The 25879-nt window shown below is 38.6% G+C and overlaps 1 protein-coding gene across 6 annotated transcripts in view; it reads left to right on the plus strand.

The window, feature by feature from the left end:
- The first annotated feature begins 801 nt into the window (after positions 1–801).
- Positions 802–25879, plus strand: part of AASDH (aminoadipate-semialdehyde dehydrogenase) — a 35438-nt gene continuing 10360 nt past the window's right edge. Inside the window, exons 1-9 of one of the 6 annotated variants that reach the window (XM_029235631.1) lie at positions 802–1043; positions 3793–4067; positions 4159–4279; positions 7403–7728; positions 16044–16236; positions 23656–23897; positions 24263–24369; positions 24889–25061; positions 25491–25683. In XM_029235631.1, coding sequence (XP_029091464.1) covers positions 3838–4067; positions 4159–4279; positions 7403–7728; positions 16044–16236; positions 23656–23897; positions 24263–24369; positions 24889–25061; positions 25491–25683 — 1585 coding nt within the window. In that variant the 5' untranslated portion in view covers positions 802–1043; positions 3793–3837. Of the gene's footprint in view, positions 1044–3792; positions 4068–4158; positions 4280–7402; positions 7729–16043; positions 16237–23655; positions 23898–24262; positions 24370–24888; positions 25062–25490; positions 25684–25879 lie in introns of those variants that run through there. The other 5 variants (XM_029235632.1, XM_029235633.1, XM_029235636.1 and 2 more) reach the window with 5 other exon arrangements.

Consider the following 25879-nt stretch of genomic DNA (forward strand, 5'->3'; position numbering starts at 1 on the left):
GTCTTACTCATCTGACTTTGATTAGTGTTCAGTTAACACAGGATTAAGGTCAGAGAGGACAAGAAAGGGAATACAGTTGTAGAGGGAGAGATTAATCATAAACTCAGTATGGGGGACTCGGTTTCAATTTCCTCTCTGCTACCGGCACGGTAGCTTTAAAAAATATCACTATTACTGCTGTTGACATTTTAGATAACTAACTTAAACGCCTCCAACTAAAATTCCCTTAAAAACAGATTCTTATTCAGCGTATAGCTTAATTAACTCTCCTCAGACCTGTTTTCTTTATAGCTCCTGTCGAAAGTTAAAATTTTCTTAGTTACCGTTTAAATTAATCTCTTCCAATTAAAATGTCAGCCTACTTATGACAGGGACTTCGTTTGCAGGCTTTATTGTTGAACAGTTCCCCACAGTGTAGGGCAGGTTATAAAAAAAAGCCCAACGCATGAAGTCCAGTCACTCTTATTTCACAATGATTTCATCGCTCTTCACGTTAACTCTACGTAATATCTTTATCCCCACTTTGTGAACGAGGAGACAGCTGCTTGGAATTAAAGTTTCTTGCCCGGAATTTCTTGGCAAATATGAAAGGGTATGACTCCAACTGGGTCAACTTCAAAGTCCTTGCAAACCCTGTCCAAAACCCAGCAAGACCGGACCAGAGATCTGAAACGAAACCGGCCAGCAAAGCAGCCAACACTTCTCTTGCATTGGCTCCGCAGCTCCGGGAAGGGGCGGGGCAGCAGGACGCTGCTTGCCCCGGGTCGCTCGTGCTGACGTCAGCAAGGCGACGGGGAAGATTTCTAGGAAGCCGAGAGCCCGGTGGGCTGCGCGGTGGGCCGGCTTTAAGGTGTTGGTTTATTCGCTGTGTGTGAAGAAGTGTTGGGGTTGGATTGTCGGGAGAAGATCCGGACGGGCTCGGACCTCCCCGCTACCCCCTCACCCCTACGCCTTCTGAGTGGGTCTCGGCAGGAGGCTGTATCCACTGGGGACACGTGCGAGGGAGGCGAAGTACGAAGACGCCTGCGGCTGACTGCGCACAGGTTTGCTTAGCTTCTGGGCAACCGCCTGGCCTCGGAGTTGAATCAGTGGTGTCTGGAGGGATGGAGTGGTGCAAAAGCTGAACTTGACCCGTGTGCTCTCCCCTCACCCTGCCTTAGACCCTCTGCTCCTTATTTCGAATGGAAATAAGCCTACCCTGTCTTGTTAGCGTGGTTTCGAAAAGCAATTGAAAAAATGTGTTGGAAGGTATAAAGTGCATTGTTATTAAACGTAGTTGCTTAGTGAAAGTTAAGAAGCCGGTGGATACGGGAAAATAAAGTTTTTAGATTATTTATGTCTTTAAAGTAGCCAATAACCTAGGAAGAGCCCCTGAGACTTCTGATGACTAAAGTAGCAGCCTCTACAGATATAAAGTAGCAAATATCTTAAAACTTAATGATCCCATTACATATATAATCTGTTTATCAGATTTTGCTTCTCCCCCGCCCCCTTCTTATATGGTCCCAGAAATGTTTGGGCATCCAGTTATTATAGCATTCTCTATTGGAGCGAATGTATTTATGATTCACTTAATAAAAATGAAAACCTTAGACAACAAGAATAGATTTTGCCTTAATTCTCTATAGCAGCCACTGGGAAACTGGCAATTAAAAGTTTAAAAACGTCTTAATTGTTGTATAGATATGTGTGGCGAATCTTGTAATTTGTCATAAAAAATGATTTTTTTAAAAAGAATTTAATCCATTTTATAATCTTGCCCCTTACTTTGATGTCAAGGGATTTTAGATTATAGTATATTAATTAGATTGTCCTCCTGTGGAAAATTAACTGCTGGATGTGTTTTTGCATTAAAACAATGCTTTTTTTTTTCCATGTAGACTATAACTTTTTGTTAAAATGCTTTAGTATAATACATTCTGTAGTATAGGCAATTTGTTATTCATTTGGGGAGAGGGAAGCAGAAGGTCCCCTTCTGCACTAACTGCATCTTGCAGAATGGACTCATTCCCATAATTTTAGTGCATGTTATGGAAAGCTTTCCTTATATTTACGTAATGGTCATTTGTGTGTATGGGGAAAGCTTAAAAATTTTATCTTGTGCATCACAGAAAGAGCTAGTATTTATAGAAAAGACTGTAAGTACTAAAGTTATTTTATATTTTAAAATTTTGTGTTTAGAAATCATGGCATTTCCAAACCTTTTGGGTGTCAGCAGTTATTGGTTCATTTTGCTGTCTTTAGAAATGTTTTATTTTCTGTAATTGATATTGATTAAATGACATGGATGAATCAGTAGGGAAATGAGTTCAAATAACTATAAACAAATAAAAAACTTGATTAAAATAGACTGTTTGATAAATCTTATTTGCTTTGAAATCCAGAAAATAAATTTCACAGCGGGAAAACAAAAATCACCTTTACCTTCAAGGAAATACTAGGAGTTGTGAAGTTTTTTTGTTGTTGTTCAGTCATCCCTAAAGTTTCTTTGATGAAATACCGTTTCAGATTTTCCTTTTTTTTAACTTTAAAATTTTATTTTATTTTATTTATTTATTTTTGGCTGTGTTGGGTCTTCGTTGCTGCGCGCGGGCTTTCTCTAGTTGCAGTGAGCAGGGGCTACTCTTCGATGTGGTGCTCAGGCTTCTCATTGCGGTGGCTTCTCGTTGCAGAGCACAGGCTCTAGGCATGCGGGCTTCAGTAGTTGTGGCGCGTGGGCTCAGTAGTTGTGACTCGCGGGCTCTAGAACGCAGGCTCAGTAGTTGTGGTGCAAGGGCTTAGTTGCTCCAAGGCATGTGAGATCTTACCGGACCAGGGCTCTAACCTGTGTCCCCTGCATTGGCAGGCAGATTCTTAACCACTGCGCCACCAGGGAAGCCCCAGATTTTCTTTTTATAGAATCTGCATTGAGAAGCCCAGAGAATATTGTATTGATACAATAGTCTATTGAGTTGTAATACTATATTTAGAGTCTAAATTTAAATGAACTTATTGACAATTTAAAAATCAAACTAGAGGGAATTTCCTGGCGGTCCAGTGGTTAGGACTTGGCGCTCTTGGGTCCCTGGGTTGGATCTCTGGTCGGGGAACTAAGATGCTGCAAGCTGCCAAACAAACAAACCAAACAAAAAAACAAATAAGTAAATATCAAACTAGAGTATGAAGAGCTTACTTCTTAACAATTATAAAAGTGGCTTGCTGTGTTATAATAATAATAAGCACAGTTTTTATATACAGGACTAAAACTGGATGGATGTAAAGGTTTTCTCTCTTCTTTCTATCAGAGGTTGGTTTTGCTTTCACCTAAATTCAGTTCCTAAAAGCAGACTTCATTTGCATTAGTCTTTTCAAATTTACCATACAGGATTGTAACCACTTTATTTTAATCAATCTGTAACAACTGAAGAAAAATGAAAAAATTAAGCATGTGGTACTTTAAATTTGCTTTTATTTTGGGTAATTATTTATTATTATTCATTTCTTTTTTACTTTGTGTTCTGTTTTGAGAGAATTCTACATTTCTGCTTGTTTCATCCTCATCTATGTATATACCATTACCCTCTCAAATTTTCTTCCACCTCTGACAGGGAGTTAGGTTGCTTGTATCAAAATTTCAACCTCATTGTTCTCAGCAAAGTTACCATAGACAGTTGATAGTTCAGAGATTCTTTAACTGTGTGTCTTTGATGTAGTTATTTTTCTGAGGAGTGATTGTATAGAATTTTTTCTCTACTTCCCGCCCCCCAGCAAACTCCCTAAAACTCATTGTCCCCCTAACATTTCTGGAAATAGGTAGAACTCTCTGCTACCAGTGATGTTCAGATAAACTTCAGTGAAATGACTCTTCAGGAATTGGTGCATCAGGCTGCCTCCCGTTATTCGGATAAAATAGCTGTATGTTTTGATGAGTGTAACAACCAACCTCCAGTTTATTACACCTACAAGACTGTGGTTAATGCTGCTTCAGAATTATCAAATTTTCTGCTGTTACATTGTGACTTTCAAGGAATTTGGGAAATTGGTCTCTACTGCCATCCTGGGATAAACTTACCCTCTTGGATTTTAGGGTAATATTTTTTAGAACTAAAAATTTGATATCTTAAAGTAAGATTATTTTCAAAAGATATTCTGTGCTGACTCTGTACTTTGTTTCTTTAGAATTCTCCAAGTCCCTGCTGCTTATGCACCTATTGATCCAGATTCACCACCAGCATTATCAATTCATTTTATGAAAAAATGTAATCTAAAATATATCCTTGTTGAAAAACAGCAAATTAATGTAAGTGTGGGTATCTAAGTTGTTTGTTTATATTTTTATGTGTTACATTTACTTTTCAATTGAAGGGGTCCCATCCCCTGTCTTGATTTCTAAATTCACTAACTCAGCAAAATTTCTTGGTCTCAGCACTGACATTTTGGGTTGGGTGTTTGTTGTGAGGCGTGTCCTGTACATTACAGGATGTTTAGTAACCCCCATGGCCTCATCTAATAATTGCCAGTAGCACCCCCTAGTTGCAACAACCAAAATTGTCTTCAGACATTGCCAAACGTCTCCTGGAGGCACCCTCCACCCCGCATGCTCCACTGAGAACCACTGCTCAATGGCATGGATGTATCTTCTAGCCTCATAATAATGTATTGTGCATTGTTTTGAATTTACTTTCTCTTTCCAAAGTTGTTTTTATAGTAGGAAACTTTTATAATACTTGATACTTTTATCTTGGTGTATTTATGGCAACTTACAGTGGTCAGCAACATTAAAGAACTATATCCAAGCTTAGATTTTGAAAAAGAGATTGGCACTTAAACCAGACCTTTCTGGAAAACTAAATTTATTATTTTTTTTTATTTTTAAGTGACTGCCAACCAGAGATCTAGCCAAGAAACACTGCTTTAGGGGCAAGAATTGGTATTATATGTTAAGCAGGGTACCCCATGTTTCATTATTATTTCTTCATTTCTTGTTTATAAAATATTGTTTTACCATGGAGAAAACACTATAGAAACTATATTCAATTTAGCCTATTATTACCCATTACCTATATGAATCATTTTACATTGGGGGTAACTTAAATGAATTTTACCTATTTGTGTATATGTGTGTGCATCTATATCTGTAATATATAGCAGTAAGACAATTCAAAAGCTTCAGATATTATATGGAGGACTTCCTAGAGAATAATGGGTATTAGAGTAAGGCCTCCAGAAAGAGACAATAAAGTATTAATTTGGTTAATAAATATTTTCTAGGTACACATATATCAGTGTCTGGCCACAGTTTTCTCTTCTGTTCCTCACATTGGTTATTTGTTGATAAGTTAGAAAGACTAAAATGAGGATGTGATATTCATTTTTTAACAACCTTGATGAAAGTTTTATAGACAAGGTGGGTGGGTGGGAGAATTGTCAATATCAAGCTATTCTTCCTAACTGCATATAGGAAGGAGTTGAGTACATAGCAGCAAACCCCACAGAAAGTACCTTGCTTCCTGTTCCATGATTTTGATGATGTTGTAAGTGTTCTTCCTTCACTTAACACAGGAGCAATCAGTGTATTTATTGAGCATCTACTGTATGCCCATGATCCACTAGAGTAGTGGTTTTCAGCTGGCCATGATTTTACCTGCCAGGAAACATTCTGCAATGTCTGGAGATATTTTTTATGGTCATGATGGAAAGGGGGTGCCACTGGCTTCCAATGGGTAGAGGCCAGGGATACTGCTAAAAACCCTACAATGCATAAAACAGTCCCCACAAAGATTTAACTGTTCCAGAATGTCAGTAGTGTTTAGATTGAGAAACTCTGCACTAGAGACAGGGTGTTTGGGAGGGCATTGGTATGTGAAAGCAGTCTAAGATATGATTCTTGCCCTCTAGTTGCTTATATAGTTGGAGAAAAAAGGTTAGTACTTCCCAGGTCTGCATAGTGTGATATTGCCCTAAGTGAAGTATACGTAGCCCAGTAGAGACAGGACAGTTTTAATGGAGGAGGATGGTTTTTGAGCTAGGTCTTAAGAATATGTGGGCCTTAATTTTTTTTACATTACAGGATATACCACACCTTACACCTAAAACCACAACACAAACACAAACAGAAAGGTCCTGGGTTGTGATCTTTTCCTCTCATTTAAATTGATTTCTTTATTGTGAAAACTTGTTTTGCTTCATTAAGCTGCTGCTTATCAACCTAAAAAGATATACTCAAAGGAAACTTCTGTATTAATCTATTTCCATCTACCAAGTAACTGAGCCAGAAACTCAGCAATCTTCTCAAGCTCACTCCCTATCCAGAAAGTCATCAAGTCCTATTGATTCTTTCTTCATAGACCCTTTCTGTCTATTTCTGCTGCAACAGACCATTCAGGCCCTTATAGCATATCTGAATTGTTATGAAAGGTTCATTAAAGGCTCTCATTTATCAGAGTCTTGCATATAAGTCTCTCCTTGACAAGCAAAGTCTAGTCTGTGCTACTGCCACTTTCAGTTGGATCCCATCACAGGTTAAGGTCTAAACTCCTTGGTGTTGAGTATAAAGTTATTAAGGATTAGCGTCTCATCTCCTATCAACAGCACTACTTATCTTCTACATCTTCCCCAATTCTGCAGCTTATTGGAATGCTTACTGTTCTCCATAACACCAGCTTTGTCAGGTCAGATACTGTGTATTGACTTGTTTGTTTAAAGTACCCCTCTTTATTTGGAGAATAGCTACTTATAACACACAAATATTACATATGAAGAATCAATCTCTGACTTTCCAGGCAAGTTAAGTTCAGCCTTCTCTGTTCTCATTCATGGTTTTTTTTTTTTTTTTTTTGATTGACTGATTGATTGATTTTGGCTGTGCCGCGGTGTGTGGGATCTTAGTTCCCGGACCACGGATTGAACCTGCGCCCCCTGCAGTGGAAGCATGGAGTCTTAACCACTGGACCACCAGGGAAATCCCCTGTTCTCATTCACATTTAAAGCATATTTCATTATCATACCACATTGCACTGCAGTTGTGTGTTTTTATGTCTCTATTTTAAAGATGAGTTTGAAAGTAAGCACCGCACTTTACTCTTGGAGGTTTCTCATTTATCTTTTTATTCTTGGATATATAGCAAGTACAGTTGACCCTTGAACAACTCAGGGGTTAGGGGCACTGACTTCTGCGCAGTGGAAAATTCGCCTATAACTTTACAGTTGTCCTTGTTACGCGCATCCACAGATTCAACCAACCTCGGATATAAGTGGACCTGCGCAATTCAAACCCATGTTCAAAAGTCAGCTGTACTTAAAAAAAAAAAAAAGCTATGTTGAATGAGTAAATGAACACTTAATATTCTGTATATATTCTATATAAAAGAGAATGCGTTTTAACATATTAATGTTGTAAAACTTTGTTCCCCATTTAACATAGAAATTCAAATCTTCCTATGAAACATTGTTGAACTATGATACGTTTACAGTAGAACATAATGACCTAGTACTCTTCAGACTTCACTGGAAAAATGTTGAGGTGAGCTTGATGCTAAATAATAGCATAAGAAGAGAGACATATGAAAAAGAAAAAATGACAAAGAGCGTGAATTCTGAGAACAGCAGTAAAGAAAAGTCAGAAGAGCACATGGATGTGAGGCTAAAACATTGCTTGGCCTACGTTCTCCATACATCAGGCACCACGGGGATACCTAAGATTGTCAGAGTCCCTCATGCGTGTATAGTGCCAAACATCCAGCACTTCCGGTAAGTTCTATCCTTAGAATCCTTCTTCAGAACTTGTAATTTAAAGGGAAAAATGAATTTTGAAATACCTGTTCTTTATAACTCTTGTTCCTAAATTGACAGTCCTAAGTACTTGGGTCTCTTGTTTCAGCTATATCTGAACTTTACCTCTCTTTAGCAGAGTAGGGCTTTACCTGTTTGATCCAGGCCTGGGGCCAAACAGCAATCAAATGATATGGCTGGAAGCTTTGCTTCTTAATTATTAGTAAGAAGAGGGGAAACATTCCTGGCAGAGGTACCTACAGAGGTATGGGAGAAAGAAGGAGTTTGGCTTGCTAGAGTGTACTGGGCAGAGATGAAGAGTGGGAGGGTAGGAGTCGTATGACCTGAGGGGGCAGGCACCTGGTGTGCTCTGTTGGAGAAGTTTGAACTTAATCCAAGGAACCATTAAAAAATTTTTCATTTCATTAAGTTTACTCTTGTAGCATTGTTGAGTTGGTTTTACTGTTATGGGAAATGAGAAATCTCTATAAAGTTGAGATTCTCAACTTTTGAAGAAAGGAGGAAATAGAGGAGGAAGGGAACCAGAGAGGAGTAGGCTTAGAACATCAGAGGAGGAAACAGAAATAGAAATGGAAACCTCATGGGACACATCTGTAATTTTATGTCATTATAAGTTTTATGTAATTAAAAATTTTTTAGTAACCACATTTAAAAAGTAAAAAGTGGGGACTTCTCTGGTGGCGCAGTGATTAAGAATCCGCCTGCCAATGCAGGAGACATGGGTTCGATCCCTGGTCTGGGAAGATCCCACATGCCGCGGAGCAACTAAGCCCGTGTGCCACAACTACTGAGCCTGCACTCTAGAGCCCTCGAGCCACAACTACCGAGCCTGCGTGCCTAGAGCCCGTGCTCTGCAACAAGAGAAGCCATCGCAATGCAAAGCCCGCACACTGCAACAAAGAATAGCCCCCGCTCACCACAGCTAGAGAAAGCCCGTGAGCAGCAATGAAGACCCAACGCAGCCAAAAATAAATTAATTAATTAAAAATATTAAAACGTGAAATTAATTTTAACAATATATCTTATTCAGTATACCCCAAATATTTTAATATGTAATCAATATAAAAATTTAGTGAGGTACTTTACATTTTTTTTTTTTTTTATTTTTAAAATTTTTGGCTGCGTTGGGTCTTCGTTGCTGCACAAGGGCTTTCTCTAGTTGCAGTGAGCGGGGGCTACTCTTTGTTGCCGTGAGCGGGCTTCCCGTTGCAGTGGCTTCTCTTGTCGCAGAACGTGCAGGCTCAGTAGTTGTGGCTCGTGGGCTCTAGAGTGCAGGCTCAGTAGTTGTGGCACACGGACTTGGTTGCTCTGCAGCATGTGGGATCTTCCTGGATCAGGGATCTAACTGGTGTCGACTGCATTGGCGGCAGTTTCTTAACAACTGTGCCACCAGGGAAGTCCTACATTCTTTTTTATATACTAATTATTTTCAAAATCTAGCACGTATTTTATACTTAAATATCTCTATGTGGACCAGTCATATTGTTAGTGCTCAATAGGCACATGTATCTAGTGGCTACTATATTGGATGCCCAGGTCTAGAAGGAAGGAATGGTTAAATCCTGCAGCGGTATCTATTGTAATTGGCAATCTGTTTTTTTTTGGTTTTGTTTCGTTTTTAATATTTTATTTATTTATTTATTTATTTATTTAAATTTTTGGCTGCGTTGGGTCTTAGTTGTGGCATGCACGATCTTCATTGTGGCATGTGGGATCTTTTGTTGTGGCGCATGGGCTCTTCATGTGGCTTCTCTCTAGTTCTGGTGTTCACGTTTTCTCTCTCTGGTTGTGGTGTGTGGGCTTCTCTCTAGTTGAAGTGTGCAGGCTTAGTTCCCTGACCAGAGATTGACCCCGCACCCCCTGCATTAGAAGGCGGATTCTTTAACACTGGACCACCAGGGAGGTCCTGACAATCTGGTCTTTAGTGCCTTCACTTCTAATTCCCAGGGCTGAAGACAGTACAGGCTGGAGATAAGAGAATGAGAGATAAGGAAATGGAGACAACAAAAGTAAAGTGTTATTTTCTAGAAACTAGTTTTAATAGAAGAGAAAGGATTCTGGGAGGGTGTAGCTTTTTTGTCTTTGTTTTTAGATGGGAGAGACTTGTAGGCTGAGCATAAAGACCTGGTAGAGAGGATTGGTTAGAAAAATCAAGTGGTAGGAATATGGTAAAGGAGTAAGATACTTTGAGATGGGAGGAGATGATATTTAAAATACTCTCTGTTCTTTAGAGAGCCTTAAAAGGATAAGAGGGATAATAAGTTACATAAATTCTTTATGTAATAAGGAATGTTAGAGGAAGTTGATGGATTGTAACTTTAGAGAGAAATAGGATGAAATGTCCTATGCTAACATTATGGGAAGTGAGGTGGGGATGGAGATACAGGCAACTTGAAGAGAGTGGAGCTGATTTGGAATCTAGGAGAGGTGGGAGAGACAGCTGACTAAGAGGCACTGGGCCTAACAGGCAGGAATTGTCTGTAAGGTGAGAGCAAATATGTGCTCAGTGAGGGATGAGGGGCTAATTTGTGAGTAGAGTGTAAAAATTTCTTGATAGCTATTTTGTGCTTGAACTTAATGAAATCTATTTGCTTATTAAACCCTTTTTGGTTTACTTTTAGGTTCACAAGTAAGCAAAGTGCTAAATAATTGGATTCTGAAAGATGAAATGTTCAGATATCCAATTTAGAAGTTGAAACAGTAGTGTTAAATTTTCTGTTTGATTTGGACTTAAATCACCAAGCTAGGGAGTACCAAATTTCAGCTGACTCCCCAAATATTATCAGAATAACCTGATAGTAAGATAAAGCTGAGTTTATTGCTTACATTGGTAGGAGAGAATGCTGCCTACCTCCAAGAGTATGATGGTCTCAGAGGGAGAAGGGCAGGATCTGATTTACTGAGATTTTGAAGTAAGGTAGATCTTTTTTTTTAAATTAAGTAATTTATTTATTTTTGGCTGCATTGGGTGTTTGTTGCTGTGCACGGGCTTTCTCTAGTTGCAGCGGAGCAGGGGCTGCTCTTCTTTGCGGTGCGTGGGCTTCTCATTACGGTGGCTTCTTTTGTTGCAGAGCACGGATTCTAGGCTCGTGGCCTTCAGTAGCTGTGGCTCGTGGGCTTCAGTAGTTGTGGCTCGCGGGCTTCAGTAGTTGTGGCTCGCAGGCTCTAGAGCACAGGCTCAGTAGTTGTGGTGCACGGGCTTAGTTGCTCCACAGCATGTGGGATCTTCCCAGACCAGGGCTCGAACCCGTGTCCCCCACATTGGCAGGCGGATTCTTTATTTATGTATTTGTTTTATTTATTTTTGTCTGTGTTGGGTCTTCGTTGCTGCGCGAAGGCTTTCTCTAGTTGCGACGAAGGAGGGCTACTCTTAGTTGCGGGTTGCAGGCTTCTCATTGCGGTGGCTTCTCTTGTTGTGGAGCACGGGCTCTAGGCGCGCAGGCCAGTAGTTGTGGCTCGTGGGCTCTAGAGCACAGGCTCAGTAGTTGTGGTGCACGGGCTTAGTTGCTCCGCGGCAAGTGGGATCTTCACAGACCAGGGATCAAACCCGTGTCCCCTGCATTGGCAGGCAGATTCTTAACCACTGCACCACCAGGGAAATACCTGGCAGGTGGATTCTTAAGCACTGCACCACCAGGGAGGTCCCTAGACCTTTCAATACAGGGGCTTAATTTAAGGATTGGGTAAGGTTTGTGATATAATAATGATGGATTGGTGGAAATAGCAAAGGAACTTTTGAGAAAAGAGGTTCAGAGAGTCTTGGGTTGTAAACCGTTTTTGATGCTTTTGTTAAAGAGATGATTTGGTTTTCATTAATGAACAGTAAAGTTATATGTAACTTCTGTTTTCTTGGTTTAGAATCTCCTAGAATAATAAAACTGTGCTAATGAAGACAATGTAAATAGTAAGTCCTATTAATATAGGCAGTAAACTCAGTAAACTGTGTGAGGGTAAACCTTTTTTGTTTTTTTTAGCTGTGACAGTACTACTCTCTGAAAGCAGATTATGGGACTTTGATTTGCTGTTTGTCTTTTGCTTTATTGTTTTATAAGAACATGTGAGAAGAATTGTGTTGTTTATGCCCACAGGCATTTTACAAAGACAGATATGGTATCTTCTGTAGTGATAACATGGAATTGAACTTCCCTTAAAATATTTACTAATCTTTCTAGATTATGCCAAAAAAAAAAAGAAAAAAAAGCTGAATAGCTGTGCATCAAATATATAGTCTTTAGTTGTATAAGCATTTGTGAGCCTTTAGGGTTTTTTTGTTGTTGTTTTTTTGTTTTGCGGTACCTCTCACTGTTGTGGCCTCTCCTGTTGTGGAGCACAGGCTCCAGACGCGCAGGCTCAGCGGCCATGGCTCACGGGCCCAGCCGCTCCACGGCATGTGGGACCTTCCCGGACCAGGGCATGAACCCGTGTCCCCTGCATCGGCAGGCGGACTCTCAACCACTGCGCCACCAGGGAAGCCCTGTAAGCTTTTAGTTTATAAGGAACTATTTTGTTTTTTGTGCACAATTACCTAGTTTGATTGCAGAGTCAGAAATGAAGTGGAAATTTAAAACTCCTTTTGTTTCAGTCAAACAAGAAAAGTACCTCAGTGAAGTTAAAAAAAAAAGTAAAAAAAAGAAAAAAAAAGTAGAACTTTTCTATTATTTTATTGTGGCTTTTTTTTTAAGCCCCCTTTTACTTCTGGAGCTTGATGACTTAATATAGTACTCTGAAGGAATGCCCAGCAAAACTTATCCTTTTTATATATTTGTTTAGATTATTTATCTTGTTAAATATATTTTTGTAATCATATCTTAAAGAGAACTACATGGACTTCCCTGGTGGCGCAGTGGTTTAAACCCCACCTGCCAATGCAGGGGACATGGGTTTGAGCCCTGGTCCGGGAAGATCCCACATGCTGCGGAGCAACTAAGCCCGTGCACCACAACTACTGAGCCTGCGCTCTAGAGCTCACGAGCCACAACTGCTGAAGCCCTTGCACCTAGAGCCCGTACTCCACAACAAGAGAAGCCACCGCAATGAGAAGCCCGCGCACCACAACAAGGAGTAGCCTGCTCACTGCAACTAGAGAAAGCCCGTGCGCAGCAACGAAGACCCAACGTAGCCAAAAACAAAAAAAAAAAAGAACTATAGTTATTTTTCTTGCTGAATTCTCTTCTCAGTTGACCTTCTTAAAATAAATTGTTGGACGGACATCTTTTCTAATATTACGTATCTTGGATATTCTGTTGAAATTAAAACAGGAACATACAGTTGTAAAGCCTTTTAAAAATGATATTTAAGTACTATTTTTTTTAGTTGATATTTATGACTTTGTACAAGTTACTTAACCTCCCTGAATTTCCTTTTCCTCCATTTTTAAATGGTGGTAATAACCATATCTGCAACATAGGGTGGTTGGGAAAATGAGAAACAATAAGTTAGATATACAGCACCTAAGCCTCAGAAGTAGTAAGCTCAACAAATATTTGTTCCATGCTATCTCTTTTCTTCTTTAAAATCTGTCTCTTTTAACTTTTCCTATACTGGATACTTCTTAAGCTACGTTCTTTAACTTCCAGATTCTCCATGAATGCTTAACACTGCCCACTTTGTTCACAGAATTGAGACAAAAAAAATGATTTTCAGGGCTCAAGCATTATTGAAAGCCTGTTATATGTTCTCCCCTGAATTCTAACTAGGAAACCAGACAATATTTGTGAAGAATAAGTCCATTAAAAATTGAAGTTTGAGTGTAGCTTTTATCATACATTGATTTTTTTTTAGCTCACCTGAGACACAAATATATAATTAGATTAAATTATAATCAGATTTAGGGCTTCCCTGGTGGCACAGTGGTTAAGAATCCACCTGCCAGTGCAGGGAACATGGGTTCGAGCCCTGATCCGGGAAGGTCCCACGTGCCATGGAGCAACTAAGCCCCTGCGCCACAACTACTGAGCCTGCACTCTAGAGCCTGTGTGCCACAACTACTGAGCCTGCGTGCCACAACTACTGAAGCCCGTGTGCCTAGAGCTCGTGCTCCACAACAAGAGAAAACACCGCAATGAGAAGCCCATGCACCACAAAAAAGAGTAGCCCCCGCTTGCTGCAACTAGAGAAAGCAGCACAGCAGTGAAGACCTAACGCAGTCAAAAATAAATAAAATAGGGGGGAGAAATGATCTTTTACAGTGGAGGAGGCATTCACATCTTTGAGGAGGCTTGGTTAATGTGTAATGTAGATGCACGCTGCACAGTTGGAAAAGAGGTGGGGGAGACCCAAACAGACACAGGGAATTTTATGTTTAAATTTTCTTGTCCTGCCTTAAAACGTAAATTTTATTTCATCGCTTTTTACCCTCTTAGGGTTCTTTTTGGCTGGGTCTGAGAATTAGATTGACAAAAGAAAGGTCAGCGGAAGAAAAGCATACATTTAAGTATAACAAGTTTTATGTGACACAGGATCCTTCATAAGGAATGACCCAAAGAGATGACAAGACTATATTAGGTTAAACAAAGAGAGGCAATTGTGGTAAAAGTGACTAAACTGTGTGGGGAGGCTAAAGGAAGATAAGAATTATTTTAACCAAGTCTGTTTTGTATAGAGTTCTCTTGCTTTCAGCGTCTCATCCTTGATATTAAGAACATTACTTTCCTTCTGGTATAGGGAGGACATCTTTCATGTGGGAATTTCATCTGCCTTTATGAAAAACAGGAAGGTCAGAGTGTTTTTGTTTTGCTGTTTTTCAAGTGCATTTAACTGAAAATGGTCAATATACCAGAGCTGCATATTTTGGGATAGCATGTTCTGAACTCCATCATTAAATGCTTAAAGTTGGGGCTTATCTACCTAACTTAGTAGGGGAAAGGGAGGGGAAGAAAGGCTTCTATGGGAAATACAAATTGGTTTCTTTAGGAAAGACAAAAGCAGATAAGAAACTTTGTGGTAATGTTGGCCTATGCATATGAGGGTAGTTTCATCCTGTCGTCAGGGCCGTAAAACTCCCCAGTAGAGGGGGTTTATGGTAGGTTTACTCTTGGTGTACTTTTGGGAGTAAAAGTCACCCTGAAGATGGAATTTATGGTAGTCTCATTCCACAGAAGTTTCTGCTATCAGTCAGATAAGGGAAGCTCCAGGAAGGCTTCTTTCTGCATCTGTTGAATCCAAAATGTCTTCAGCTTAAAATAATCTTCATACCAACCCTGGGGTTCCAAGTGGGTGCCCACAATACCATACTTGAAGATATTTTGAAGTTAAGGTAATCCCTGCTTTTAGATAGAATGAGTTTTGTGTCTTTAAATTGAAGAGTGTTATAGGCTCATCGCTGACCATCCATGCTCTATAATACCCTTATCACATATATTCTGCTCTGCTCTTTGTTGAGTTACTGAGAGAAAATGCCAAATAGTGGGAAAAGGGAGTCAGAGGTCTCTATTAATCATCATTCAATAAGTAGTATAGAATAAGTCAAGATTCTACCTGAAAAACAGAACTGGGAGTATATATCAGAGATCTATTACAAGGAATTGGCTTACACTTGTGGGGCTCGTAAGCAAGACTGCAGTCCATTGGGTAGACAATTAGGGGTGATTGTGAACAGACTGGAACCCCATGGGCATGTGCTTGTCCACAGGCAAGTCAGGAAAGAGGATCCAGGGGAAAGGGAGAGTAATTGCTGAACTAGCTAATTGCTGATCCAGCTGCTGTTTGGAGTCTCTCCAGAGAAGGCCTAAACACTCTCTTAAAGGCCTTCCAACTGAGTAAATCCAGCCAACGCAGAATAACCTCCCTTTTGATTAAAGTCAGCTTATCAGGGACTTTAATCATATCTACAAAATCCCTTCACAGCACCACCTAAGCTAGTGTTTGTTTGAATAAATGGGAGAAGGTGTGTGTGCTGTCAAATGACTGCTGTCCGCCTTCTGTCCTCCAACTGTCTAGAGAGAATATCCCTTGTCTTCTACCCTAACGGGAAACACACTATCAATAGAAAGGGAATTCTGAGGACTGTAATTCAGTCCAGTCAAGTTGACGCATCAGAAGTGCATCACATATGATAAAATACGTCATGGTAAAAAGTGGCTTTGCTTTAAATGGCTTTTAATCCTTATATTTATAAAGAAGAGTTCTAGAATTAATAGCACCGTTTTGGTAAATCTAAGAGAAAAAAAAAATCTGGCCAACATCTGGAAACTTAATGGTTATAAATACTTCTTTAGGATATGTGTTTACTAAATGTTAGGCATTTCTCATAATTACATTCTGTTTTGCCTTAGGGTGCTTTTTGAGATCACTCAGGAGGATGTTTTGTTTCTGGCTTCACCTCTGACCTTTGATCCTTCTGTTGTGGAAATATTTGTTGCTCTATCAAGTGGTGCCTCTCTGCTTATTGTACCAACTTCTGTCAAAGTGCTCCCATCAAAATTAGCTGCTGTTCTCTTTTCCCATCACAGAGTGACTATTTTACAGGTACATTTTAGTAGCAAATGAAATGTTTTGTTTTTAATTATTCAATATTTTAAGTGTGTTAGAGAATATTTTATATTCCTGTAGCTCTTTACAATGGATTAATGATAATCTAGTTAGAATGTCAAGGGCTGTCTTCCTGATGATGTCGTTTGTTTGAGAATGAAAAAAATCAGTTCTGTCTAGAAAATTCTTTTACTATGCACTTTGTACATACTATAATAACTAAGGGAACTTTTACTCAAATCCATTGGGATATGCCTCTCTTGTCTTAAAGTTTTGAGTTTATTGTGTTTCCCACTAAAAGCTGCTTTAAGTAAGTTAAATTATAATTGACTTAGAAATTTAGATTTTCTGATTTTTACATCGGTATGTTTTATATTAACCTAAAAAATGTATTTCTTAAGTTGGCTTTTTTTTTTTTTTTTTTGGCGGTACGCGGGCCTCTCACTGTTGTGACCTCTCCTGTTGCGGAGCACAGGCTCCGGACGCACAGGCTCAGCGGCCATGGCTCACAGGCCCAGCCGCTCCGCGGCATGTGGGATCTTCCCGGACCGGGGCACGAACCTGCGTCCCCTGTGTCGGCAGGCGGACTCCCAACCACTGTGCCACCAGGGAAGCCCAAGTTTGGCATTTTTGAAGATTTAAAAAATATATATGTGAAAGTATGTGACTTGTACTCTAGCCTTAAGATATAACATTGCAAGTGGTTAATGAAACTAGAGAGAATTAATAAAATTATATGCATATCATGATAAATGAAAATTTTTTAAAATGAGACTTGAGAGGATGTTAAATTTCTTCCCAGAGACAAAATTTGATGCTGACTTTCCTTTTAGGAAATGTGTTTTTCATCCTATTAAAAAAACCATTATATATAAATAAAATGAGTATAGCAATGAAGTTTTGCTAGGTATCAGTGGTATAAATTGTCATCTGTTGGTGAATCATTCTATGAATCTGGGCAAGATTTTAATAATACAACTTTTAGGGGCTTCCCTGGTGGCGCAGTGGCTGAGAGTCCGCCTGCCGATGCAGGGGACACGGGCTCGTGTCCCGGTCCGGGAGGATCCCACATGCCACAGAGCCTGCATGTCCGGAGCCTGTGCTCTGCAACGGGAGAGGCCACGACAGTGAGAGGCCTGCGTACCGCAAAAAAAAAAAAAAAAAAAAAAATACAACTTTTATTTTCCTGTAAAATTCAAGGAGCATAATTTTTAAAGGAATATTTGCTAAGTACCTTAATAGTGTCTTATACCTCTTTAAATCTGACCCCCTTGCTTGATGTTAAAACACAATCTCAGATAAATTTACTTTAGCAGTGTTTTTTTTAACTTTTCTGGGATCATAGATCCTTCTGAGAAATGGATACACATTTACTAACTCTGTTCCCAAAATACAGCAAATTTTGCATATAGTTTCATTGTGATTTTATATAACTCACAATACAAATTTACTTGGAATATTATGAGCAGATCACATTTGACTTGGTTTGAGTAAGGAAGAGAAGCACAAAAGCTGACAGGCTAACCTTTCTTTTGTATAAGACACATGTCTTATAGTGAATTTTAGCTTTATTTTATTATCAGCATTCACCTTTTCCCTCCAGAGTCAATTTCTTACCAAATAATATGTAAGTCATCATGGAGATATATATATATGTTTTTTTTTTTTTTTTTTTTTTGCAGTACACGGGCCTCTCACTGTTGTGGCCTCTCCCGTTGCGGAGCACAGGCTCCGGACGCGCAGGCCCTGCGGCCATGGCTCACAGGCCCAGCCGCTCCGCAGCATGTGGGATCTTCCCGGACCAGGGCACGAACCTGTGTCCCCTGCATCAGCAGGCGGACTCTCAACCACTGTGCCACCAGGGAAGCCCTATATATATATTTTTAAGAGCTCCTTGTACAGATTTTATTTACAAATAACCTTGCCGAAACCTAATTGGATATTAAGTAAGGATCTTAAAAGCTCTCAAAGAGAATACATGCTACTAAAGTTTTGAAAATTGGAAAAAATAGAATATCTTGAGTTACTGCGGGAGAGAAAGGCCCCAAAGTGAGATGGACTAAGCTTTTGAGGAAATTAAGAACCTCTTTATCTCAGGAGTAAGAGTTTTCTCTTGCAAAGAAAGGGCCAGTATTTGGTTTCTTACAAACCTAAAGTATATTTGGGAATTTTTTGCATACTCTGGGTAACAAAGTTATATTATTTAAACTTGATGCCTTTTAAAAGTGAAACCTTTTAGTTAGAGCAAAATCTTAGGTTGCCATCTACCAAAGTGTCAACATAAGTGTTTTTCATTTTTACATAAATTTTTACTTAGGCAATCTGGAAGAAAACTATAACATTTTCTATCACTTTTTTCTGTTATTTGCTAAGTCCTGTTTCCCTATGCCTAAGATGATTTGGTAGCAAAGGATGTTGAGTTGTCCTGTGCCAATAAATTGATCATTTCAGTTTATGAGTATCTGAAAAGTGTTACTATGCTTTACCTTCCTGAATATTCATAGTTGTGCATTCATTTGTAGAGTTCAAAGTTGAAATTATCCTTAACACTAGAAATTAGGCCAGAATGTTTCAGATTTGCTTTACTGAAAATGGAGAGCAGGACCATTCAGTCGTCATTTTGACAAGAGATTTTCCTTATGATAAAAGTCTTGGGGGCTTCCCTGGTGGCGCAGTGGTTAAGAATCTGCCTGCCAATGCAAGGGACACGGGTTCGAGCCCTGGCCCAGGAAGATCCCACATGCTGCAGAGCAACTAAGCCCGTGTGCCACAACTAATGAGCCTGCGCTCAAGAGCCCGCAAGTGACAACTACTGAGCCCACGTGCCACAACTACAGAAGCCTGTGCGCCTAGAGCCCATGCTCCGCAACAAGAGAAACCACGACAATGAGAAGCCCATGCACCACAACGAAGAGTAGCCCCTGCTCACCGCAACTAGAGAAAGCCCACGCACAGCAATGATGACCCAACACAGCCAAAAATAAAAACAAACAAATAAATAAATAAATTTGTTAAAAAAAAAAAACCCAAAGAACTCTTGGTGGAACAGTTAAGAGCTTGATTTAGGATCATTTCAGGATAAATAGGGTGACCACTGTAATTTATTACCAAAAACTTGGAATCCTGAGAGTGAATGAAAGCACTAAATTCCCAGACAGTAATCTGGAACAATAAGTACATACTGGGATATAGGGTCATCCTACTGCTTAAATATTTTGACAAGCCATGACCTTAAATAATCTCCCCAAATTAAAATTTAGGTTGTCCTTTTAGCTTTTACTGAAAGAAGCCATTTTAAAATCTTCATTCACGTAACCTCTGGCTATAGCCAAGTGAGGAGATTGGCAGATATTCTTCCCAAAAAGCAACTATAAAGCTGGACAAAATTGACAAAAATAACCATTTCAACACTTTATAAATCAACTAAAGGCATATAACTATCTGAAATATGTTTTTTTGTTTGTTTTTGTTTTATTTTTTTTTACAGAAATATGTTTATGTTTTAAAAAACTGCTGAATTTTGCTTTAGAAAAGGGAATCTGTGGCATTCTAGCCAGCAAGAAGGGCCTGAGGTTGCTATGGTGAGGAGGGCAAGCACATTCCTGACTGACCTTGAGGCTATGTGCATGCACATAAGAGATACAAAAGAGCCCATGGAAAATAAAAGCTGGATCAGACTTGAAAATGACGTAACTTTGAATGAGCTCCCCTATCCACACACAGATCCATCTATACAGACAATCTGTCCAGTCACTGGTTGACATCTGAGCTATGCAGACATGAGGCGACGCTTAGGAAGTAAGACTTAAAAGTGAAAACAAGATATATATTTTGGGACTTCCCTGGTGGTCCAGTGGTAAAGAATCCGCCTTACAATGCCGGGGACACAGGTTCAATCCCTGGTCAGGGCACTAAGATCTCACATGCTGCGGGACAACTAAGCCCGTGCGCCACAACTAGTGAGCTCGCGCACTTCAACTGGAGAACCTGCGTGCCGCAAACCACAGAGCCTACGCACTCTGGAGCCTGCGCGCCACAACTAGAGAGAGAAGAACCCTCATGCCAAAACTAGAGAGAAGCCCGCATGCCGCAACGAAAGACCCCGTGTGCTGCAACTAAGACCTGATGCAGCCAAAAAAAAAGAATATGTATTTTAGGGAATTCCCTGGTGGTCCAGTGGTTAGGATTCCAAGCTCTCACTGCCAAGGGCCAAAAAAAAAGTATTTAATTTATTTTTTGGCCATACCATGCAGCTTGTGGGATCTTAGTTCCCCCACCAGGGATTGAGCCTGGGCCACGGCAGTGAAGGTGCTGAGTCTTAACCACCAGATCACCAGGGAGTTCCCAAATACCTATTTTAAAAGCCAACTGAGCAGTGACATCAGTGACCATACGGGGGAGACGATTCACATTTAGCCCAGGCAAGTTACAAACAAAGAAATAAACAAGCGAATAAAAAACCAGCAACAAAACATTTCATAACGATAAAATGGTCAGTACATCAAGAAGTACATTGTTGGGACTTCCCTGGTGGCGCAGTGGTTAGGACTCTGTGCTCCCAATGCAGGGGACCCGGGTTCGATCCCCGGTCAGGGAACTAGATCCCACATGCATGCTGCAACTGAGAGTTCTCATGTCACAACTAAGGAGTCTGCCTGCTGCAACTAAGGAGCCGGCAAGCAGCAACTAAGGAGCCTGCCTCCTGCAACTAAGACCTGGTGCAAAATTAATTAATTTTTAAAAAAGAAGTATATTGTTATATCAAGAACATCTCTGCCTGAAAATAGAGGTTCCAAATACATGAAGCAAAAATGGACAGAACTGAAAGGAGAAATAGATGACTCAATGGTTTGAAATTTTAGTACCCTACTTTCAGTAATTCATTGAAAAACTAGACAAATCAGTGTGCATGTAATAAAGAAGACTTGAATAACATTATCAACCAAATTCCACATGTAGAGCACTCCATCCACCAAATGCAGAGTATACATTTCCTAGGATAGGTCATATGCTAGGCTACAAAATAAGTCTCAGGAAATGTAAAATGTGTTGATGAAAAATTAATTAGTCAATCTAAGAAAGAAACAAAGAATGTTCTTTGAGCCAAACTGAGGATTATAACCCGAGGGACAGTCTTTCAGAAAGATCTGAGGACCCTCCTGCCTGTTAGAAGTCAAAGCACAGTTATATACATTTTCGAGACAGAGTTATACATCAAAGTGACATATTGATAGTTTACATAGTCTAGATCTGCACATATAAGGCGAGTTTTTGTGACCCATCACAGGATTAAGAAAGGGATGTTATCTTCTAAGGAATTACCTTGTTGGTGTGAGGAGAAATTTGCTTTTTACGATGTAGCAGGTATTTCTGTGTCTTCTAAGGTCGTCTGGTTAATGTATAATGCAGATGCACATTGCACCGTAAAGCGAGGGTAGTGGGGCCCAAATGGGCAGAGAGAGAATTTTATGTTAAAATATTGTTTTTGTCCTGCCTTAAAAATAATTTTATTTCATCAAATGTGACTAAGTGGGATTTGTCCCAGGAATGCACATTTGCTTTAACGTCCAAAAATCCACTGATGCTATATACTAGATAAAGAATAATGAACAAAAAGCACATAATTATGTCAGCAGATGCAGAAAAATTACTTGGCAAATCCAATGCCAATGATAAAAAAAAGTCAACAAACTAGGAATAGAAGGGAACTTCCCCAACATGATAAAGGATGTCTACAAAAAGACTACAGCTAACATTATAATTGGATAAAAGACTGAATGCTTTCACTCTAAGATTGGGAACGAGGCAAGGATGTTTGCTTTTTCACTTCTCTTCAACATTATTCTGGTTGTTCTAGGCAGTGCAATAAAGCAAAAAGGAAGAAAGAAATTAAGCACCCACACTGGACAGGAAGAAGTAAAACTATTCGCAGACGACATGGGGGAACTACTAGAACTAATAAACAAGTTCAGCAAGGTTGGAGGGTACAAGATCAATATGCAAAATCAACTATATTTCTATATTATAGAAAAAAAGCCCAAAAATGAAACTAAGAGAATAATTATATTCACAATAGCATCAAAAATAATAAAATAGGAATAAATTTAAAGAAGAGCAAGGCTTGTACGATGAAAACTATAGAACATTGTTGATAGAAATTGAAGAGCTAAATAAATGAAGAGACATTTCATGTTTATGGATTGGATGTCTCAATATTGTCAAGATTGCAGTTCTCCCTGTAAATTAAACCCAGCCCCTATCAAAATCCTGATGGACTTCTTTGGGGGAGAAATTGACAAGCTGATCCTAAATTTTATATGGAAATTCAAAAGGTAGTCCTGATCCATACAATAGAATAAAAAGTCCTATGGTCTGAGTGTTTGTGTCCCCCCAGAATTCATATGGGGCCTTTGGGACTGCTTAGGTCATGAGGGTGAAGCCCTCATGAATGGGATTTAGTGCCCTTGTAAAAAAGACCCCACAGAGCTTCCTATCCCCTTCCACCATGTGAGGACACAGCAAGAAGTCTAACCTGGAAGAGAGCTCTCACCAGAACCAGACCATGCTGGCACCCTGGTCTTGGACTTCTATCCTCCAAGAACTGTGAGAAGTAAACTTCTGTTGTTTATAACCTACCCAGTCTACAGTATTTTGTTATAGCAGCCTGAACAGACTAAGACAAAAAAGAATGAATTATTGATATATACAACATGAATCACAAAGTATTTTCACTGAACATAGAGTAAAAGATGCTAGGTCAAAACAGAATACATGTTGTATGATTCCATTTTTATAAAATTCTAGAAAATGTCAGCTGATCATCAGTGACAAAAAATAGATCAGTGGTTGTCTGGAGGAGAGGTCCAGTTGGAGGGAAGAATTACAATGGTACATAGGTGATTTTAGGGTTGAGGAATATGTTCATTATCTGGATTGTGGTGATGGTTTCACCAATAATATATCTCAAAATTTGTATTGTACACTTTAAATATGTATAGTTTATTGTATGTCAATTATATTATCTTAATAAAGTTGTTTTTTAAAATCTTTATTCATTGTTTTGCTTAGGCACTTCCTTAACACTTTTATATACTTTTTCTACATAGGAATAATGGGAAAGGAAATTAAATTCATTTAATAAATTTTTGTCCTTTAAACCTTTTTGTCTAAACTGCATAATGAAACATAATTAATATTTGCTTGTTTTTTACTGAAGCAAAATTTATGTCCACATTAAAAAGGTAATGCGGCTTCAGTAGTTTTCCAAATATGATTTGCCATTTAGTAAACACAGCCTTAATTTCCTTGTGAGCTCCCAATGTTAAGCTTTGGACTAATCACTACAGTGTGTTTTTTTTGTTTTTTTTTTTAAAGAAGTGAAGGGAAAGAAATAATTTATTTTTAATGTATCTACAGGCAACACCGACATTGCTTAGAAGATTTGGATCTCAGCTTATCAAGTCAACTGTTTTATCAACCAATACTTCTCTTCGAGTATTGGCCCTTGGTGGCGAAGCATTTCCGTCATTAACTGTTCTCAAAAGCTGGAGAGGAATAGGCAATAAAACACAAATATTTAATGTTTATGGTATCACCGAGGTATCAAGTTGGGCGACTTTTTACAGGATACCAGAGAAAATTCTTAACTCTACTTTGAAGTAAGGGTTTCAGTTACTTCAGGGTAGGGTAGAAACTGTTATTTCTCCAGTATCTTAACACAAATAGTATTTTTGATAGGCACTGGAGTAATATTTTATAAACACTATTTTATCTAGAATTTTAAGCTGGGAATCCAGAACCTTTCTTATTTTAACTGGTGCTACAGATCCTGCTAGAGGTTTTCGTAACTAAACAGCAATGAATAACATAACTTTTCCACCTAACCTTTTCCTCTTGTCAATCTTTGAATTATAACAAAAACTTTTTTTTTCTTTATTTGGTACAATGTGATTTAAATACACTGGTAAATATTCTATTCAAATGAAAAATTTTTAATTTGGTTTGGGTTGTTGTGTTTTCATAGATGCGACTTGCCTGTACAACTGGGATTTCCACTGCTTGGAACAGTAGTTGAAGTCAAAGATACTAATGGTTTCACAGTTCAAGAAGGCAATGGCCAAGTATTTTTAGGTTGTTTTACATTTGTTGATTGGGAATAATTTCTTTTTTTTTCCAAGAAAAATAATCTGATGTGTTAATTTTATTCTTTCCTCAATTATTCTTAAGTCTAGTATTCTTTTCGGTGATGGTAATTTTTAATCTCATCCTCACAGTCATGAAACATTTAATTAGTTACCATAATTATTTCAGATAACAATGTCGAATACTCTAAGAGAAGATATAAAAGTAATTTAGAAACTGTAAATTGGTTGTATTTCTGTTTATAGCCAAAATTCTATTAGTATTTTAAGAATGTTTTTAATCACATGTATTTTTAGAACTAGATTGTGTTTCATCCCTTTGCTTACTTTACTAAAGTTCTTATTGTATATAATTTTATCAGATAACATTTAAAAGTGAGTCCCCCTTTTTAAATAAATATTCAAACTTTGAAACTTAGTAACTGAGCTTTTGGAGATGTTCTGATTTCTTGGTTTTTAATATATTTTCCATGAATTTTAAAAATTACATTGTTTATATCTTGTGAAGGTGGCAGAAATAGAGTATGTTTTCTTGATGATGAAATGACAGTACCACTTGGCACAATGAGGGCCACAGGAGACTTTGTGACTATAAAAGATGGAGAGATATTTTTCTTGGGACGAAAGGACAGTCAGATCAAACGTCATGGCAAACGTCTTAACATTGAACTTGTGCAACAGGTAGAACTGTTTAAATATTAAACATCTATTAATATATGTAGGTATTAGAGGCAGCCATAACTACTTTTCTGTTCCAGGGTTCTCTGTCAGTATTATTTAAACCTAAGACTTTTGTGTTAATGATGAATTACAGTAGAAGATATGGATAATTCATTGTGCACTTTATTCTCAGCATGAAGAGTTGTTTTTTAAATAAGTGACAAAGGGGATTTTGATAACTGAAAATAAGTTGACTTATTTTGCTCTGGGAGCTATTATTTTTGGAAAACATTAAGAACCCAGTGTGCTGGTAATAGTGATAGTAGGAAACAATTTTTTAAAAATCTCTAGTGAATTCCAGATTTTAATTTGACTGTATTGAATGCAGAGTATTTAGGAAGTTTGTTTTTAAATGTCCTTATTGGCAAATTGAGATAATCTCTCTCATAGGTTGCTGAAGGTCTTCAACAAGTGGAATCTTGTGCAGTTACATGGTATAATCAGGAAAAATTAATTTTGTTCATGGTGTCCAAAAATGATTTAGTAAAGGATTACATCTTTAAAGAACTGCAGAAACATCTTCCAAGTCATGCAATCCCGGATGAGCTTGTATTGATTGATTCTCTACCATTTACATCTCATGGTAAAATAATTTGAAGCAGCTATGTTTCAGTGCCAAATGATACTAATTGTATTAACTAGTTTAAAGGCCACTTAAATCCTTATTATTATAAGTAATACTAATATATATTGTGGTAGACCCTCTGTTAAATACTTTGTATAATTAACTCATTTTATCTCCAGAAACTCCTGTGAGTAGGTGGTATTATTCCCATTTA

The sequence above is a fragment of the Monodon monoceros genome, unplaced genomic scaffold (genome assembly GCF_005190385.1).
Source record: "Monodon monoceros isolate NGI ecotype Baffin Bay Population unplaced genomic scaffold, NGI_Narwhal_1 Super_Scaffold_20, whole genome shotgun sequence".
NCBI classification, from domain to species: domain Eukaryota; kingdom Metazoa; phylum Chordata; class Mammalia; order Artiodactyla; family Monodontidae; genus Monodon; species Monodon monoceros.